The sequence below is a fragment of the Equus asinus genome, chromosome 20 (assembly GCF_041296235.1).
Source record: "Equus asinus isolate D_3611 breed Donkey chromosome 20, EquAss-T2T_v2, whole genome shotgun sequence".
Taxonomy (NCBI): Eukaryota; Metazoa; Chordata; class Mammalia; order Perissodactyla; family Equidae; genus Equus; species Equus asinus.
The window spans coordinates 92,415,645-92,436,099 of record NC_091809.1 but is presented as its reverse complement, the minus strand read 5'-3'; the positions used below and the strand labels follow the sequence as shown (position 1 = coordinate 92,436,099).

Sequence of the window (20,455 nt, the reverse complement as noted above, 5' to 3'; positions counted from 1 at the left end):
TGGCTGTTAGGATTAGCATTCTCTACTGATTCAATGCTACTACCTCTGCCCTGGTCTTATAAGACGAGAGTCCCTTGCTCCAAGCGGGAACCAGTCCCCCCTTTATTCTCTAGCACTAATGACACAGCCCATTGAGTGTCACAGACTTTTCTAAAGCCTTGAAGAAACCATAAGAGGAGTTCAGTGCAGAAAGAAAACCTAGATATCACCTTACTAAAACCACAGCCCACCAGGCATCTGCCGTCCCAGGGAGCTCTTTCCTGGATGCTGCTCTGTTAGGCTCATCTCCTCCACAGTCATAGGCCTTCAAACCCTGCCCTCTCTTCCCCAGTCACTAGGCTGTCAAATTCCTGTCTCTGGGCCACCAGAAGTAGTCCCAGATTTTACAACATAACAAACTCCCATTGAAGGAAAACATTGCTTTAATTTATTCTAAAAAGCCCCTTAGTCCTCAGTATCTCAATCCCTACTCAGTCCAGATGACCCCGTGGGCCTTGCCTTTGCCTACCAGAAGATTCATGGGAGCATTTTCCCTGTGCCAAGACCAAGTCCTACACCATTCCTACAAGGCAGAAATATCCACTGGCAACTTTTCTAAAAATGGCAACATTTTACTTCAATGATGTTTGATACAATTAAAAACTATTTCGTGTTAAGGAAAACATAAGGCAAGAGGCATATTACTAAAATGTTTTAATTTTCCTTAAAATCAGAAGGAAAAATGGATTTTTAGGTAGAAAATGTCTTAATATATAACATTAACACGTTGTCTTCATATAAACGCAGTCATAAAATATTTTAAATACGTTTTCTGGAGGATGGGGCCCATCAAGGCAAAAACACCTAAGCCCATGACAATCCTAATGCGGCCCTGCAGCCAGTCAGAACATGCCATGACTTGAAGCTGACTGGGGCATGCATGCCGATCAGTTTGCCTATGCCATTTAGATTTGTAACAAAATTATAGCAGTAACAAAATTACAGCAAAACCAACTTGACCCTTAAGCAAAATAGAATAATATTTAATTGCTCATTGTTAGTAATCAAGAAGAAGACAGTAAAGCTATAGTTACTGATTGCCTAAACATCTCCCAGTAAGAAAGTGGGCACCAACCCAATCAAGTTACAAAAAAAAGACAAAAGGGAGGAAATTAGGTAGAATTAATCTGACTTCTTTTGTGATTGTTTTCTAGGCTCTAGGTCTTTGGTCCATGGGCCCTTCTGGAAGCAGGTCAGACACTGAATAATAACAACATGCACTTAATAATAATAGTAGTAGTGATGGTAGCAGCATTCAATCTGAGGCAAGCTCTATTCTAAATGCTTTGCATGCAAACTCACTTATCCTTTGCAAGAGTCATGATACTTTCAGCTGCAAGAGAGAGAAATCCAACTCAAGCAAGCTTAACACAGGCAAAACAACGGGAGGGAACATGTTGGCTCACATGGCTGGGAAGAGTTCAGGGCAGCTCACAGAATCAGAGGAGGAGCGGGAGCCAGGAGAGTCTTGGGGATGGAACCAGGATTCAGCACCACCAGGCTCCCTCTCCATCCACCTCATTTCTGCTTGTTTCTGCTGGCTTCACTCTCTCCTCCTTCAGACAGGCCCATTCCATATACTGGAGAAAATAGTTGCCTGGAAACCCAAACCTTGCCCCTGTTTTAGTTTGGGCTCCCCCAAAGCAGACTCTAAGGCAAGAGTTTGGGTGCACTGCTCTATTTGGAAGATGACCTCAACAAGAACGATGGAAGAGGTGGGGAAGCGAGACAAGGAAGGAGAGGAAGCCCCAAAACGGGTGTGTTGATGAGTGGGTTATAGCTGGAGCACGTAGAGCTTAACCCCACTAGGACGCCTCAGAAAGAAGGTGCAGAGAAGCCCTCAGGTCGTCCGCCTGAAGAGCTAGGAGGCTGAAGTATTTACCTACCAGCTTCTCTCTCTCGTTGTTTGAGAGTCACTCTGGGTGTGACAGCTCTGCAGAAGGCCCCTCTTGCTCCCCAGGTCAGAGAACCACCTTATGCAGACACACAGGACCCCAACTTGTGCACAGTAACTGTGTGCAGGTGACCTCAAGGGTGGACCAATGGGTATGGGTGGTGTACCTATAACATCCACTACAACTCTTTGCAGCACCGTGGCCCTGAAGGCAGTATGCAGAGGCTTCTCCTCCAGCTGGGGCCCACTGAGGCAAAGGCACCTAAGGCCTATGACATCCTAATGTGGCCCTGCAGCCAGCAAGCCCCCGAGGGACCCTGATCCAGCAGGTTTAGGTCAAATGTGCACCACAGGGCAATCACAGGTCCAGGGGAGCAGCTTGATCTGTTGGAATAGAAAAGGTTCCCCTAGTTCTTTCCTCCACTTTCTTCAGTAACTAGAACCTTTATTCACTACGTAAGTACTGATGGTAAGGAGAAAGGAACTGATGGACACAAAATTGCCTGCTTTTCCAGTTTTTGCCAACTTGATCCCCCCACAGAAAGAAAACAGTCGTTCTCAAAAAGCCAATTGTCATTCTGTCTCTTTAGAAAAATTTCCATTAAAGATCAAGCAAATTTTAATTAGATTAAGTATCCAATTACTGTAATTACATTTTTAAAAAATTCACATCATGAAGATGACCCTTTTTAAAAGGGTTACAGGAATAATTAGTGTATTCATATTAACCAAAATGTATTGGATAATATTTATACCCAGAAGACAAAGTACATTACACACATTTCACCTTTGGGGAAAGCTTGCAAATGTTTTGGCAGTGGCATGAATATTTATAGGCAAGAGTGTGCTTTAGCAAGATTATGTGAGGGAGCATTTAAATGCTCACCAATTTTTACCCAGGGGTAAAGTATACAGAAAATGTAGTGCAGAGATTATGGATATGCAAAGTGTGACTTAAGAGGGGAATTTCTATCCGTTTGCTTAATTAATTGGACCCAAAGTCTATTTCTTCTCATTCAAGGCAGAAAGGCCCAAGGCATCCAACTGTGACTTCTCTCTGCTCTGTGTCTGCCAGGGGCAGGGGCCAGTGAGGAGAGTTGGTAGGAAGGCAGTAAGGACATTCTCATCTCGACCACTCACCACCAGGAAGCCTGGGTCCTCATACCCTGACCTTTACGCACCCAGGCCCAGGTGGATAAAGCTTCAGGGTGAGGAATATGGGCCTTCTAGAGGCTTTCTCCCTATAGGTTTTCCTCTGAAATTGTCTTTCCTTTTCTGATTCCAATTTTCCTCCTTCTGACCTGCCTTTGAGCTGCAGCTACTGCTGCTGTTTCAGGCTCACACACAATTGCCTTCCAGGCTCCATCACATTTGCTAGCTCAGGGGAGGGAAGCAGCAGAGCCTCCATTTCACAGGTGAGTAAACTGGGGCTCCAGAGCTTGGAAAAACTCACAGAACCAAGCCACAGAACTGGCCTTGTAAGGGAGCTCTGCTGCCACCGACCCCAGACCTGCAGGGCCTCTGCACTGCCTGTCACGAAGCTGCTTGTGGCCACCACCAACTGCCAGAACATCCCACCTCTGCTGCCACCTATGCCTTCAAAATAGGCAGCCTAGGCGTTGCTGTTTCTTCTCACAGATAACTTCCAAACCAAAGTCAGGTATGGGAATGTCTGATTGGGGAAATAGAGTTATGTGTCTGCACCCTAGTGGTAAGGGGAAATGTAGTTTGTTGGATCCTACATTGAGAACGTGAGAGTCTCAATGTGGATAACATCAAAGAAAGAGCATTCAAAAGATTTTGGACATCTACAATGACAGGTGTTCATCACATTCCCCTTATCCCTGATGGAAATGCTACCTATCTTTCAAGGCCTAGGTCCAACATACCCTCTTGTGTGCATCCTGTCCCTCTCTTGCCTTCCCTCTTTAGCCTCTTCATTCTGGGCTTTAGTGCTACAGGCCTTGCTCCCTTCCCCTCAGTGTGCTGGGGACTTGGGTCTCATTTCCCTGCCAACCACCTTGATTTCATGCCTATAGTAAGGGTCCATGACTCTACAATGGGGCTGCTGTGGTTCCTAAGGGATCTTCTTTAAAATTGTTTTCAGAGACCAAGGTACTTCCTTGAAATCTCTTCTGAGATGGAAAAGCCTCAATCACAGGGGAAATTACATTTTTGGAAGTAGCCGAAGTCATTGTATTAGTCAGAGTTCTCCAGAGAAACAAAACCACCTGGGGGGGCGGGTGTGTGTGTGTGTGTGTGTGTGTGTGTGTATCTGCGTGAGGAAAGAAAGAGAAAGACAGAGAGAGAGCAAGAGAGAGAGATTTATTTTAAGGAATTGTCTCATGTGATTATATAGAGGCTAGTCAAGTCCAAAATCTACGGGGTGGGCTGGCAGGCTAGAGAGACCCAGGAAGAGCCAATCCTGGAGTTCAAGTCTGAAGATCTCCTGCTGTGTAATTCTCTCTTACTTAGGGGAGACCAGTCTTTAGTTCCATTCAGGCCTTCATCTGATTGGGTGAGCCCCTCCTGCCCCCCTCCCCCCCACCCCACCACCATTATGGAGGGCAATCTGCTTTACTAAAATTGCACTGACTTAAACATTAATCTCATCCAAAAACATCCTCACAGAAACACCCAGAATAATGTATGACTACATATCTGGGCACTTGGCCTAGCCAAGGTGATACATTAAATTAACTATCACAATCACTAGAGGGCAAATTTGGCGGATAAGGTAGAATGACCTATGGTGGGCAAAATCAGTGACTTTTTGAAATGAGACTCTCCCGGATGACTCTTTTTTAACCATGCCTTTTTTTTTATTGAGATATATTTGACATACAACATTATATTAATTTCGAGTGTTCAGTGTAATGATTCAATATCTGCATATACTGTGAAATGATCACCATAATAAGTCTAGTTAACATCCATCACTACACATAGTTACAAATTTTTTGCTTGTGATGAGAGCTTTTAAGATCTACTCTTTAAGCAACTTTCAATTATACAATATAGTATTATCAACTCTAGTCACCATCCTGAACATTTACTTATAACTTATTATTATTATTTTATAACTTATTATTTAGGACTTATTTTATAACTAGAAGTTTGTTCCTTTTGGGGTGACCCTTTAAGCAACCTCTGGTTGTTGATTCCTAGGAAGATGTCTAATTGCTCGGAGCAGTGGGAGAATCTGCGTATGTTTGTGAAACCAGACTCACACTTTAATAAGCACCTACTGTGAACCACTTCTGTGCTCAGCCATGCCATGGGGAGAAGACACAGCCCTATCTTCTTGGGGTCCCCCCAAGGTGGAAAGGCCCAACAAGCCCATGGGGAACCATGTCCTCAGGAATCCAGTGAAAGGAAGAGTCAGCATGGGCTGGAGTGTCCAGGAGGGCTTCCTGTAAGAGGCTCAATTTGTTTAGGCCTTCTATATCAGAGAAGATAGGCTGTGGAAGGGGAGGAGGAAGGAAATCATGTAAAGGAGTCTTCTGAGAGAGGAGTAAGCAGAGCTCATGTCGGTCCAGAAAGGAGGCCATGACTTGGGGCAAGAGGATGAATTATGCAGGTCCTTGAAGGAGAGGCCAATGAGCTGGGACTTAATATGGCAGCCAAGAGGGAGTCCCTGAAGGCTTCTGAGGAGAGCAGAGCCCAGAGCTTGGGCTCAGGAACATTAGGCTTGTCTGGACAGGAGCTGGCAGCCTGTGTGTCTTTCCACCCACTGTGATAAACATTGTGGGTCAGTTCATCACAGGCTGTCAAGTAGGAAGAGGACACAGGGAAGGAACGGATTTCTCATTCAGCAAACGAAGGGTCTAGCTGTAACTTTTGAAGATGATTTCCTCATTACTGCCCAAAGGAACTGGCAGACTTGCAGGGACTCTGTGAGGTATGGAGAGAAGCCTGGTCTGGGGTTGGGAGAACTGGGTTTCAATCCTGCTACAATCACTAATTGTCGGAGTGATACATGGCAAATCCCCTTTCCTTTACAGACTTCACTTTTCCCTTTGCAAAACTGCTTAGCTAACTGATCTCTAGGGGCGTCTCTGGTCTTACCTCCCTCCCCTGCCCACCTTCGGTCTTCCTAGTGTGGGTCCCTTGGAGGTTGCCAGTCCCAGAGTACACTTGGGGGATGCCAGGTCCTGCCCTGAATGTGCTGCTTGGAAGATGTTCTTAGTCTTCAGGGAGAGAACAGGTAATCCCTGGCTGCCTTTAAGCCTCAAAGGGAGCCCCTTTGCTAAGCTGGAGTGGTTACTGAACACCTCTTTCCTTATTTCCAAACCTTCACCACATTCAACGAGGCCTCTCCCACCCTGCTCACTCTCAGATAATGGGCGCACCATATCCTTTACCAAGAAGAGGGAGGCAATGAGAAATGAACCCCCTTAATTTGCTGTCCCTACACCACTCCTTTTATGTGTGCCTCAACTCACTCCCATTTCCTCTCCTCTAAGCTGATCCCTACTGCTGAGTTCGTGTCTGTTCCTCATGTCTGCTCCAGAATCCAGGCATTGCTGCAACCCAGGTCCCCCTTACCCCTGCATTTTCCATCCCCCCTTTCTAATGTCTTCCCCTTCAATATACAAACATGCTCAAGCCTCTCCTTTGTTTAGAAAAGAACGAGCCTCCTTCATCTCTCAGACACCCTCCAGTTATCACTATATCTTTCCTCTTTCTCTCCATGCAAGCTCCATACACTGTGGGCTGCATTTGCCCTCTCTACTTCCTCGTCATTCGCTCCTTCTTTAGCCTATAGCCATTAGACTTCTGATCTCAGTTCTCTACTGTTATTTTATTGGAAAAACTGAGCAGTCACTTGGAGGGGGTAAGACCTGAGTTTTTCGAGGGGCTCCACAATACCACCAGCCACCAGAGTGCAGACATTCCAGGTCCCACTCCAAGAGGTGACTGACAGCTCTGCCCCCCTGAGGAGGCCCCTACCTCCTCCAGGCCCATACCCTGCCTGGCTGCAACAATGAACATGGTCCCAGCTAAATACTCTGGACTATAGCTTCGTGTTTCCACCTTGCTCTAGGCCACTTCCAGGACTAATGGGGTCACGACTCCCGCCCATTCACCTTGGCCACAATCCTAAGTTCAAGCTACCCAGATCATCCCTCTTCACATGCCACTCATCGCCATACTGCTCAGTATGTATTTTACTCTGACTGCATTTCCTACCTCTCTCTGACTTCCCGAACTTTCTGCTTACTGTGCTTTCCGGACTCAAGATCTGTCATCAGAAAAAATCAAGTGTGACAATCACTAATGTAAGTTACAGAACTAAGTCAACAGCCCATCAGAGAGCTGGCTACAGGGCAAACTATGATCAATGACTATGTATGTGCCGACTTACACTGAGTGATTTTGTGATGCCCCGCACGAGGAACGGTCCCTGCCCCCAGCCAGGCTGGGTCGGCAGCAGCTGGAGTTAGCTGGCTCCAGCTGCAGGGCCTCAAGGGCCTCATATCAGGGAGCCCCGTCAGTCATTACAAGGCAGAGTGGAAATACATTTCAAGGAGAAGGAGGCAACCAGAGGTTTCCCCACTCCTTGGGGCTTAGGCTGAGAGAACCTCTCTCTGCCTCCAACTGCACACCAGTGGTAGGTGGGTTCTCCTCTCTGGGTCTTGCAGCCTAGAAGCAGTTTGTTTCTGTGCTGAAGCTGTGTGTCATGAAAGCAGAAAGAAGGTAAATTAGGACTGTTGTGAAGGCAATGAGCCTGGGGCTATGAACTCTAGGAACAGAAGAGAGAGCTACTAGGGAGCAATTTACAAGTTCCGTGACAGTGGGACTGCAGGTGAGAGACAAGAGGTTTGTTCTGAGTGTAGAACAATGTAAAACAGAATTGGATCAAGCAGTTACTAATAAGAGCTGGTATTTATTCAGGAAGTTTTGTATCATCACCAATTTATTTATGTATGTAACAAGCACTTAGAAGTGTGCCTATGAGTGCCTGTTGCTGCTCCTACAGCTACTCTAAAAACCAACCAACCAACAAAAAAAACTACAGCTCCTTAGAAGAGCATGCCATTTGGCTGCTCATCATACCCACTGTTCCTGTCACCTTCCAACCCTCCAATAACTCCTTCTTCATTTAAGATGTTAACTCCTGGGACTTTATCTTCTTCTCCATCTCACTTCCATCTTCACACTTGGGAACTTCAAAATAATGGTGTAACCTAGGCTTCCACTGTGGCCTCTTATCACTTTACATGAGTGCTCTTGCTAATGTCATCTTCTCCCAGACTTCATTTACTATTGATTGGCCAATCACTTCCATATTTGTTTCCAGCCCAAACATCTTTTCTGAGCTTCAAATCCATATATCAAACTGGATAGCTCTACATGGATATTTCAAGGAATCTCAAACTCAACTAGTCAAAATCTGAACTCATCATCTTTCTCACAAACCTGATTCTTTTGTTCTCAAAATCTTGTTATATGGAATCAATGTCTAACCAGTCACCCAAGCCAGAATTTAGGGGATCATCCCAGATTCCTCTGCACTTCTTAGAAGCTATGTCCCATTACTTACCACCTCCTGAAGCTGCACTTGTTTTCCATGAGTCCAGAGCTTCTCTGGTTCCAGAGAGTAAAAGTAATAGTTAAGAGGGCAAGTCTTGGAGTAAGCATGCCTGGAGTCAAAGTATAGCTTCCAATTAATACTATGTAGTTGTTGGCAAGTTACTTAAGCTTTCTATTCCTTGGTATTCTCACCTGTAAAATGGGTATATAACAATATTGCTTACTTCATAAAGTTGCTAGGAGAATCAATTGCTATGCAAATACTTGGAACATAGTACATACTCAAAAACTTTTAAGAGATGTGGATGATATCAAGGATGATGATGCCTGAGTGATGCCAGTAGGGGTAACCACCTGGCTGCAATAATTGAGGGATTAGATTTGGATGATATCAACTGCTAAGTCTTAACCAGACTTTCAACCAATCCTTCTTCATTCAGCCCCATTCCACATCTCTGGCTTTAAAGGTATTCAGTGCCTCCAATTCCTAAGACTTTATAGGTTCTGGGGGGAAATTAGTTTGCATCTTAGAGGTGTTCCCTCTGTAGGCACTTCACTTTTTATGCTCTATACCTGCACTGTCTAACATGGTAGCCACTAGTCATATGTGGCTATTAAGCCATTGAAGTGTGACTGACTAGTGCTACACGTGTTGAAATGATAATATCTTGGGTATACGGGGTTAAATAAAATATAATATTAAATTAATTTCACCTGTTTATTTTCAATTTTTAAATGTGGCTACTAGAAAAGTTAACTACACACGTGACTGGCATTATCTTTCTATTGGATAATGTTTCATCTTACAAAATTTTGACACTTCTTGTCTGCTGTCATGTTTTCTCCCATTCTCTTTAGTCTTGTAGTTGATACACTTTATCTCTTTATTTTCTTTTTATGAGGTGTCTGGGGAAAGCAAAAATAAATGGGTGTGTTCCATCTGCCATGTTTAACTGGAAGTCATATCTGAGCTTGTCACAATCTGGCTCCTGCTCCAACAGTCTTATCACTTCATGTCCTGGCACCAACCCTATAGTCCAGCTAAAATGAATTACTAATAGTTTTGGGAACACATCAGGAAGCTTCAAGCTTTCACGTCTTTTCTTTCTTTGCGTCCTTTTCCCGGAATACCCTAACTCCTCCCACGTATCTGCCTAGTAACTTACCCACCCTTCAAAAACTGAAATTTCACCCACTCTCAGGAGCTTTTCCTGACTCCTCCTCCTCCCAGTTCAGCTGATTACTCCGGAGTCCAGAATATTTCCTGCATTTCTTGTTTAGATACCTATCTGCCCCACAAGGGAACCCACCTTATTCATCAGACCTTTTAGTGCCATTTCAGGCTTTGATACGTAGTAAGAACCAAAAGAATGTTTATTAAGTAAATGAATAAAGACAGTAACGAAGAACTGTGGCGATACAGAAGAAGGAGAGGCTGACTGAAAAAGTTTCATGAGTGTAGTATTTTTTCAGCTGTTCCGCAGAGAAGTTTTTAACAGGTGGAGATGGCGTTAGGAATTTTCTAGGCAGAGGGAACAAGAGAAGGTTCCCTGAAAGCAAGGAATATGCTGGGGCAATGGCAAACGATCCAGTTTAAACGCAGCATTGGTAAGACCAGATCATGCAGGGCATTAAGGTCATAGAAAGGAGTCTGATCATTGTTCTGAGCATAAAGAAGACTTTTTGAAAGGGTTTAAGCTGGGGAAAGAGATGATTAGACCTGCGTTTTAGCATTATTACCTTTGGCTGCGAGGGGCATGGGTAGAAGCTGGAAGACTGAGTTCACTGCGGTCCGGAGGAAACGGATGATGCGGCCTGGGGCGGGTGGGGAGCGGGTGGGCTGTGTCGGCGGTAGAACGCACAGGTGGTGGTGGGGCGGGCGGGAGGCCGAGGGGTTTCCAGTTTGCACACACAGGAGGGCGGCGGGGTACCACTCACAGCGCCGGGTGACCTCGCGTGAGCCGCGGTCCGCCCCGCACCGCCGAGCCGGAGGCGCACGCACCCAGCGCACTTGTCCCTCGCGCGTCGCCGTCGGCGCAGCCCGCGGTTCGGTCGCAGGAGGCCGCCGGCGCTGCGGTTCCGGTTCCGGTGGGCGTCGGCACCTGTGGCGAGGGCGAGCGGCCATGGCGTACTCGACGGTGCAGAGGGTGGCCCTGGCCTCGGGGCTCGTCCTGGCTGTGTCGCTGCTGCTGCCCAAAGCCTTCCTGTCCCGGGGAAAGCGGCAGGAGCCGCCGCCGGCGCCCGAAGGTAAGCGCAGGCCTGCGCCCCCTCGGCCCCCGGCGCCGGCTCGGGCGCGGAGAGCGCTGAGCGGGGAGGGGCGGCCCCGGGTCTCCGTCCCCACCTAGACATCCACGAAACGCGGACTGGCCGGCGTTTGGGAGGCGCCAAGCACCACGGTTCCCTTGGCATCAGTGGGGAGCGGCCCAACTCCACCGGGCGCCGGGTCCCTCCTGACCTCCTGCCGCAGGAAGGGCCATTAACGCATGCATACATGCCTGAGCATCCTCTAGGTGACATCTCACACACCCTTCCCCCGTCCCCTCACTTGCTTAACTCAACCTGTCACCATCTGGTCAGGTGCTTTGAGTCAAGAGGGCTCCCACTTGGATTCCCTCTGTGGGGTTTCCGTGTGCTTTCTGTCGTGCTTTGTGTGAAATAAAGTCAGTTCCAGTTGGTGGTGTTAACCTTAATTCGTTGTGTACTTTCAATTTGGTGTTGGGCTCTCACTGCTTCAGCCTCTTTTTGTGCCTTTTAAAATATAACTTGTAGATTTTAATAATCCAGATTTCAACTACTGAGATGAACAAATCACTACATACCTCTTAAACAGTTATTTATCTGTTAATCCTTTGTTATTGGCATGATGATGTGGTGTTTAAAAATCCACCCTGTTGGTTGCATTCTGGGGTTTCACATAATGATTGAGTGTGAAGGCATGCATACCAAAGTCTGGGAGAAGGAACTAGAACAATTCTCTACAGGTCATGAAGTTCTATTGGCAGCTTTCTCCTTTAAGTTATCTCTGTAACATCCTTGAGACATGTTTTTACAGTCTCCAAACATTTCCGCTAGTGTTCAACCTGTTGATTCATGGACTGCTCCTTTTGCACTGATATCAACCTTCCTCTAGTTTGTGCACACTGCCTGTAGTTCCACCCTCTTGCACATCATAGATTATAAATACTACAGGTGCAAAGCACCAAGCTCTAGGAGTGGAGGGCAGATTGAATCTAGAATTCTGTTTGTGGAATTTGCTTGATAATCCTTATGCTTGTAAAACTACCTACGTGGAAGAGACTTCTAAAAAATCTTTACATGTTTGTTCTTATTTTTTTCTTTCTTTCTTATTGCAAAACCCCAAAGGTTTTACTCACTTTGTCTAATGATACTGTCTGCCTTGAAGAAGGGTAAACTCATGATAATCTACAGCAGTAAGATTCTTCTAGAGCAGTATTTCACTGAATTGAATTCCCATTATGCTGAATTGTCTTGAATAAGTTCTAATGAATGAGTGGCAGACGCTCCTCTGAAGGTTGTGGAGTATAGAGTGGAGATTAGACTTGGTTCTTTCCCTTGAGAACTCAAGTGCCGGCCGGTGTTTAATGTTCTCATCTTACAATCTTTGCGCTCTCTGTTCTCATTATTCCTGAGGTCCTCTTCCCTCTGCTTCCTTCTCATCATTCAAGTTTCAGCTCAAATGTAGCCCCCTCAGAGAAACTTTCACTGATGACCCTAGCAAAAATAACTCTTTCCACTTCCATCATTCCTTATTCCATCATGTTGTTTTGTTTTCTCTATTGCAGGCATTGCTGTATGATACAAAATTTTCTTATTTGTTTACTCATTTATTTTTTGTCTCCACCTTCTACAACCTAAGCTCCATGAGGGCAGGAACTTTGTCTGTCTTGTTTACCACTATTTCTTCAGCACCCGGCGTGTAATAGGCAGTCAATGATACTTTTAAAGGAATAATTTAGCGTTCTGAAGCTACTGATACTGTGAATTCTTTTTTTACATTAGTTACCAAAGTAGTATAATCTAGGCAAGAACTTACCTTGAAAGAAATATTCCAGTAACTGAAATTTGCCAACTAAAATCCCTACGTTGACATTTTAAAAACAGTGACTCCTAACCATTTTTAGGTTACATATCCCTTTGAGAATCTGATGAAAGTATGCATTTTCTCCCTAGAGAAACGCACATACTGTTTATACATACATTCAGAATTTGAGTATCAATTCAGAGAATTCACAGAACCCAGAAAACCCCTGCTTTGAAGAAAGGGACTGCCCCGATTATTTGAAAATTCTTAAAATTTGTGTCATTGTGTCTTCCATTTCTGCCCATTGGGGAACACAGTCCCTTTTCCATATGACAGCCATTAAGGTAGTCTTTTAGCAAATATTTATGATGTACTCTTTAATATAGTATACACACAGTGCACAGATACTGTGGTTCCAAGAAAAAATTGGCCAAATTTCTGCCTTGAAGAACCCACAGTTTGGTAGAGGAAAACAGGTATCAGACAAGTGCACAAAAGCATCAGTTGCAGGTACTCAGGTCTTTGCAGGTGGAGAGGTGGAGACACACAGTCAAATGGTCAGTTTTATTGGGGGCTCAAGAAAGGTGTCATAGAGGAGGAGAGTCTGTGTGTGTGTGTAACAGCTTTCTTGAGATATAATTCACATACTGTACCGTTCACCCATTGAAAGTGTACATTCATTCGTTTTTAGTATATTTACAGAATTGTACAGCCAACACCACAGTCAATTTTAGAACATTTCGTCATCCCCCTGCCGCCCCAAACCCCACACTCTTTAACCATCACCCTTCAACCCCCTCCCTTAAGCCCTAGACAACCAGCAATGTACATTCTGTTTCTATGGATTTGCCTGTCTGGACATTTCACATAAATGGACTCATACAATATGTGATTTTTTTGTGACTGGCTTCTTTCACTTAGCATAATATTTTCAAGGTTCATCCATGTTGTAGCAAGTATCACTACTTCATTACTTTTTATGGCTGAATAATATTCCACTGTAAAGGTCTACCTTATTTATATATTCATCAGTTGATGGATATTTGGGTTGTTTCTATTTTTTTGTTATTAGGAATAATGCTACTATTAACATTTGTGTACAAATGTTTGTGTGGATGTATATTTTCATTTCTCTTGGGCGTATCCATTTGGGAAATGTGAGCATTTTAGTATGGCTGGAACTAAGAATAGACTTTCTGGGTCATATGATTGCTCTGTCTAACCATTTGAGGAACCACTAGACTGTTTTCCAGAGCAGCTGCACCATTTCGCATTCCCACTAGCAATGTATGAGGATTTTAGTTTCTATACATCTTGCCAACACTTGTTATTTTCTGTCTTTTTAGTCATAGCCATCCCAGTGGGTGTGAAGTGGTGTCTTACTGTGGTTTTATTTGCATTTCTTTGGTGACTGTGACATTGAGCATCTTTTCATGTGTTTGTTGGCTGTTTGTATATCTTCTTTGAAGAAATGTCTATCCAGATCCTTTGCCCATTTTTAAATTGGGTTACTTGTCTTTATTATTGAGTCATAAGAGTTCTTTACATATTTTAGATACAAGTCCATTATCAGATATGTGATTTGCAAATATTTTCTCTCATTCATTGGGTTGTCTTCACTTTCTTGATGGTGTCCTTTTAAGAAGAAAAGTTTTTAATATCGATGAAGTCCAATTTATCTATTTTTTCTTTTGTTGCTTTTGCTTTTGGTGTCATATCTTAAAAAGTCATTGCCAAATCCAAGGTCATGAAGATTTACACCTGTGTTTTCAAGCTTTATAGTATTTCCTCTTAAATTTAAGTCTTTGATCCATTTTGAGTTAATTTTTGTATATGGTGTGAGGTAGAAGTCCAACTTCATGTGAATATACAGTTTTCTGGCACCATTTGTTAGAAAGACTGTCCTTTTTACATTAGATTGTTTTGACACCCTTGCTGAAATTCACTTGCCTATAAATGTGAAAGTTTATTTCTGGCCTCTCAATTCTGTCCCATCCATATAGATATAGATAGACACTGAGAGAGAGATGGGGAGAGAGGTGTCACATATACCTATCTTTATGCCAGTTCCACACTGTCTTGATTACCCTAGGTTCGTTGTAACTTTTGAGATTGTGAAGTGTAGGTCTTCCAACTTTGTTCTTTTTCCAGATTGATTTCTAAGTCCTACGACCCAGCATTTCTGTATAAATTTTAGGATCAGCTTGTCAAAGTCTGCAAAAAAAAGCCAGCTGAGATGTTGAAAGATGATGTTGAATCTGTAGATCAATTTCGGGAGTATTACCATCCTAACAGTTTTAGTCTTATCAGTCTATGAAAACAGTATTTCTTTTTGTTTGTCTTTAATTTCTTTCAAAGAAGTTTGTAGTTTTCAGGGTACAAGTCTTATTTTGTTAAATATATTCTTAAGTATCTTATTTTTTTTTGATACTCTTGTAAATTAAATTATTTTAATTTTATTTTCAGATTGTTCATTACTAGTGTATAGAAATACTATTAATTTTTGTGTATTGATATTGTATCCTGCAACCTTGGTGAATTATTAGCTCTAGTACATGATCATGTTGTCTACAAATAGATATAGTTTTACTTCTTTCTTTCCAATCTGCGTGTCTTTTATTTCTTTTTCTTGCCTAACTGCCTAGGCTAGAATCTCCAGTACAATGTTGAATAGAAGTAGTGAGAATGAACATCCTTGTCCTGTTCCTGATCTTAGGAAGAAAGCCTTCATACCGTTAAGTGTGATATTACCTGTGGATTTTTTGTAGATGCCCTTTATCAGACTGAGGAAGTTCTCTTCTATTCCTAGTTTGTCGAGTTGTTTTTATTATGAAAGGATGTTGAATTTTGTCAAATGCTTCTTCTGTGTCTGTTGAGATGATCGTGTGGGTTTTGTCCTTCAGTCTATTGATGTGATGTATTACATAATTGATTTTTTGACATTAAACCAACTTTGCATTCCTTGGCCAAATTGAAGAGGTAACTCTTAATCTGTGTTTATCAGCCAGATTGAAGAGGGCATTCTAGGCAGAGGGAACACAGAGGAAAAAGAAAAAACCAACCTAGAGCCTTGAAATAGCCTTAGAGTTGTAAGAGATGAGACCAGAGAAGTTGGCAGGAGCCAAAATGTGAAGATTTTTCCCTGCCATACCTGAGGAGTTTGGATATTATTCTAAAGGCAGAGGAGGCCGTCGTGAGTTTGTGAGTAGAAGAGAAACATCCAGTCTGGTTTTAGAAAGGACACCCTGGCAGCAGTGTAGAGGCTGCACTGTGAGGATTTCATCAGGGAGAAGATTGTTGCAGTAGTCCAGTTGAGACATCCTGAGCATCTTTAAACCAGTGTTGTTGGGCTTATCAGTTAGGATGCTCATGACAAGTGACAGAATATTCAGCTTGAGCTGTCTTAAGACAAAAAGGGAATTTATTGTGTTGTCTAAATTAAAAGACCCTGTGTTAGAACTGGCTTCCAGTGTGGTTTGATGCAGAGACTCAGTCTCGTCAGGGCTCCAGTTCTGATTTCCTGTGTACTTTTCACTACTGGGTTTCTTCTCAAGTTGCCTCTGTCTTCTGCCTGCTCTTTTGGGGTAGCAACAATGGTTGTAACAGTTCCACACATCGCCTCCTCACATTCCATTGTCCAGAGAAAGTGAGAGTGTGTCTTGTTTTAAACCTTCCTTCACTGCCACCTTACTCTTATTTCTTCCCTCCCTTTCTTAGTAGTTCCGGCTAACGTATCCACCCATCTTAATGGCTTGAATTTTTGCAGTGCTGTGGGTGGAAAGAATATACTGCTTAACCACTCTGGAATTGAGAGTGATTCTCAATTAGAGGTCCTGAGGAAGAAGGACTAAATGGAGCAGGGGAGGCTGTCAACATTAGGTAGGAGGGAAGAAAACAATTTTAAGAGACATTTTTAAATAGAAGTGGAAGGTGAGGGAGAAGGAGGCATCTTGAATTACTCTCAGGTTATTGGTTTAGGTGAATAGATTGATAGGTGATAACCCTTGACCAAAATAGGAATGGGAAAAAGTAGATTAAAGGGAAAGGTGGTAAATTCAAGAATTTGAAGACTAGAATCATGTCCCCTTCTTCAGTCTTTTTTCCTACGTTGACATCTCTAGCTCCCTCATCCGTTCCTCGTACGACATAGTTGCAAGTGTCTCAACACAGCCTCTTAGAAGGCAAACAACAGCAAGTGTAGCTGTTTAGCTTATGGAAGAGCAACCTATTGCCTCCCCCCACCCTCCTTTTTAAAATTCTTTACTTCTCTTAATGCATCCTGGGGATTGGTTTAGGTTTTTGGCCTTTTACTTGCTGACCTTGCTGTATGTTAGAATCCTAAGCTTCCTTTTTTTTTTTCTTTTTTAATAGGAGCTACTCGTCTAGGTTTTGTTCATTTTGTACTATTAACTTGATGTTTTGGTCAAATATAGGACTTTATAGTCTTCCCTGTTGCGTTTTATCTGTTTTAATTTGGTTCAAACTTCTAGCCTCTTGAAATTTTTTCAGAGCATTCATTGTTCCATTCAGTGTATTTGTTTACCATCTCTCTCTTGATTTTTAAAAAACTTTCTTGTTAAAGACATTTTCAAACATAAGCGAAAGTAGAGAGAGTGGTAAAGTGAATCCACATCACTCTGCTTCGACAGCCATCATCTTTGTCATGGATATCCCCACCTGCTTTCCTCCCCATACCCTCGACTATTTTGAAGCAAATGCCAGACACTGGATCATCTCATCCTTAAGTACTTTAGTATACATCTCTAAAAAAATAAAGATTCTTCTTAAAACATAGCCACAATACCATTATCACACCTAAAACCACAATAATTCCTTAATGTCATTAAATATCCAGTTGTCGTTCAAATTTCTCCCACTGCCTCATAATTTTTTTTTCTCACAATTTCACCCTTGGCTGTGATCAGCATGTCTTCTTGATAGATCATTCAAATTATTTTTTTTATAATGTATTAGTTATTTGAAACTGCTCTTAGGGTCGTACCTATTCACTGAAACCTTTTGTGTAGAGTTATTCAACCAGGTGGTCATTTGATTACTTTACTCCATCTAATTCTGTCCATCTTAGGCAGTGGTCTGCCTGCTTCCCCCCTTCCCCCTTTCAGTCTATTCTCAATGCAGCAGTCATACTAATTCTGTTAAAGCTTAAGTCTCTCCCCTCCACAAAGCCCTCCAGTGGATTCCTGGCTCCCTCAGGTGAAAAGACAAAGGCTGTACATGACTTAATAGGCCCTGCTTAATCCTCTTCCCCATTTCCTTCCATTTTTCCCTCTTTCTCCCTTTGCTTTGACCACACTGGCCTCCTTGCTGTTCCTTGAACATGCCACACGTGCTCCCACCTCAGGGCCTTTGCATTTGCTGTTTCCTCTGCCTGCAGTGCTCTTTCTTGGATATCCATGTACCTTTCTTTCTTCTTCTTTATGTCTTCGCTCAAATGACGTTTCCTGAATCTTCTCTGGACACTCCAGCTAAAATCTTTACTTCCCCCAAACATATCCTATCCCCTTTGCCTGCTTTAATTTTTCTCCTTAGTATTTGTCATTATCTTATCTCTTTTCCCACTTGGAAAGGGGGCTCCATGAGGGAAGGTATTTTTGTTTTGTTCACTGCTGTATCTCTAGCTTTAGACCAGGCATACATAGAGTAGACAATAAGTATTTATTAATGAAGGAAAGAATGGGTGAATTGAGTGAACTAATGAATGCTGGCTCATAGGTATCATGGTTTCTTCTATTAGCATTTGTTAAGCCATTACCTTATTATTATTATTATTTATGGTTACATAAATTATTCTGCATCCATGTGATAGACTATTATGAATATAGTAAATTCATGAAGAGTTTTAAATGATATGGGAAAATTATGTAAGTGAAAAGTAAAGATATATTCACTATATATATTCCCTGGAAAGAAATAGGCCAAAATTTTAACAATGGTTATTTCTGGATCATGGAATTATGGGTGGTGGTTATTCTTTACACTTTTCTGTACTTTCTCAATTTTCCATAGGTATGCATTTCTTTTATAATCAGAAAAAAAAAAACTTTCTTCCTTCCCACATCCACTCCATCAAAAAAATGGAAGAATCCTTTTTAGAACCTAAGAGCTACAACGTGTTCACTTCTCTATAGTTGAAAAGTCCACCATCCACCTTCTACTTCTGGCAGACTGGAGCAATAGTTATCTATCTCCATTCTTTCAAGATTTCTTTTCTTATCAACATAATTTCTTAAATTTTGCTTTTATTCAGTGGTCTTATTTGCAAGTTTTTCCATTCCTCTTGGTAGAAGTTATTTAGTGAATAGACATGAACTTACCCTCCTCACCCATCTGGGACTTTTATTTACTTTCTCAGAATTGTTAGTTCTCTTCCATTTAGCCCAAAATTTATTCCCTTTGATACAGAATATGGAAGAAAAACAGCAGTTGAGGAGTTCTGCTTTCTCAGCATTACATTTTATCATCAGGCATTACATTTAGAGCCTTTTTGCTCTAAAGATACTCCTTTTGCTTTTGCTAGCAAGCACACTATGATTTTCTAAATCTTAATTATTTTAGACCTTGGCTTCCTTGTGTGGTTCTTCCAAGTCTTGCTGTTCATTCATGCTGATTGCTTCTGTGTCTTTCTGTTCATCTTTTGTCTGCTCTTTTAGAAGAGCTACCTGTGCATCTCCTTTTTTGCCTCTGCCTTTCCTACCTGCTTGAGAATTTTTGAAATGCCCAAGCAGAAATGCATATTAAGAGCTCTCCTTTTAGAGAGGGTCTCATGCCATGGAACTGTGTCTCTCTGTTTTCAGAACTTCTTAATTCTGCCTTCTGAGAGCCTGTGCCGTACAACCTCTGCTTTGTTGCCACAAATACTAAGTTGGGATGGTCTCTCTCTCCTATGATTCTCCTTTCATTTCACCGACCAGTTTCTTCTTCAGCCAGAGTAGCAGTTCCCCTACTCACATTAGGTACCTGTGGAATGTGAACGTGTCAGCACACCAGGTCAGGAATTTGTCAGTTGTTCCAGTGTTAGCTGACTGAGACGTTGAACAGGTGCCAGAGCAGTTGAAGCCCTCCAAGATGACAGTATGCTGCTTCTATGCTAGAGCTCACTTCAGGAGAGTCCTGCACACCACCTCCACTTGGCCGGCCCTGTGTGCTCCTATAATGACATCTGGCATCTCTCCTGCTGACCCTACCTGTCCATGTTTTCCAGTGAACATCTCACTGTGAATGCCCATAAATAGGGTTTCTCACCAGCCCCTCCCAGGTAGCCCTGTTCTTCTGGAATAGCTGAGACTTTTGTCACCATGTTCTCCTCAAGTGAGGCCTACCCACTGAGGCCGGAGGTGTGAAAATAAACACACACACGTATATGTGTACATATATAACACACATATACATACGTACCTACTTCTTTGTTATCTTAAATTAGCTCTTTGTGTGTTGGTATGTAAGTATCTGAGGACAAATGTATTATTTTGTTCTCTTACCTTTTCTTTTCTCCCAGTGAAATATCAGGTATCTACTCTGGAAGAGTGTGCAAAGATGAGAGGAGACAATTTGAGAGACTGTGAATGCATGTAAATTAGATACTTTTTCAAGTTCAGAAACTTATAGGTGAGTGGGTGTGGAGCAGAGTGGTGGGTGTGGAGCACCTTGATTAGTCAACCTGACTGCTGTTTTCTCTTCTCAAAACTGTGAAATTGAAAACACTCAGGATAATGAAGTAAAAAACTGTTTTTAGCCCTGAGAGTGACTGGGCTGGGTCTTGAGATTCCAGTAAGGCCTATAGGCATAGTATAAATCATCGAGATCAGTTCAACAAAGTGTACAGCATGCAGGACCCAGGGCATGCCCTGTAGGATACCCAACCATAGAGCAAACACTAGACTTTTATTCAATAAGTTCTTGATTTGTCCTCTAGCCACAGAGCA

The 20,455-nt window shown here is 42.8% G+C and overlaps 1 protein-coding gene and 1 long non-coding RNA gene across 5 annotated transcripts in view; one reads left to right on the top strand and one right to left on the bottom strand.

Annotated features, from left to right (window-relative positions):
- Window positions 1–10,339, bottom strand: part of LOC106833124 (uncharacterized) — a 57,633-nt gene extending 47,294 nt beyond the window's left edge. For all 3 annotated transcript variants that reach the window (XR_011495872.1, XR_011495871.1, XR_011495873.1), the window contains exons 1-2: window positions 10,211–10,339; window positions 8,481–8,662 (exon numbers count right to left, since the gene is read on the bottom strand). This is a non-coding gene — a long non-coding RNA (uncharacterized lncRNA). The remainder of the gene's footprint in view (window positions 1–8,480; window positions 8,663–10,210) is intronic.
- RIC3 (RIC3 acetylcholine receptor chaperone) overlaps window positions 8,658–20,455 on the top strand; it is a 48,107-nt gene continuing 36,309 nt past the window's right edge. For both annotated transcript variants that reach the window (XM_070491013.1, XM_070491012.1), the window contains exon 1: window positions 8,658–10,717. In XM_070491013.1, coding sequence (XP_070347114.1) covers window positions 10,228–10,717 — 490 coding nt within the window. In that variant the 5' untranslated portion in view covers window positions 8,658–10,227. The remainder of the gene's footprint in view (window positions 10,718–20,455) is intronic.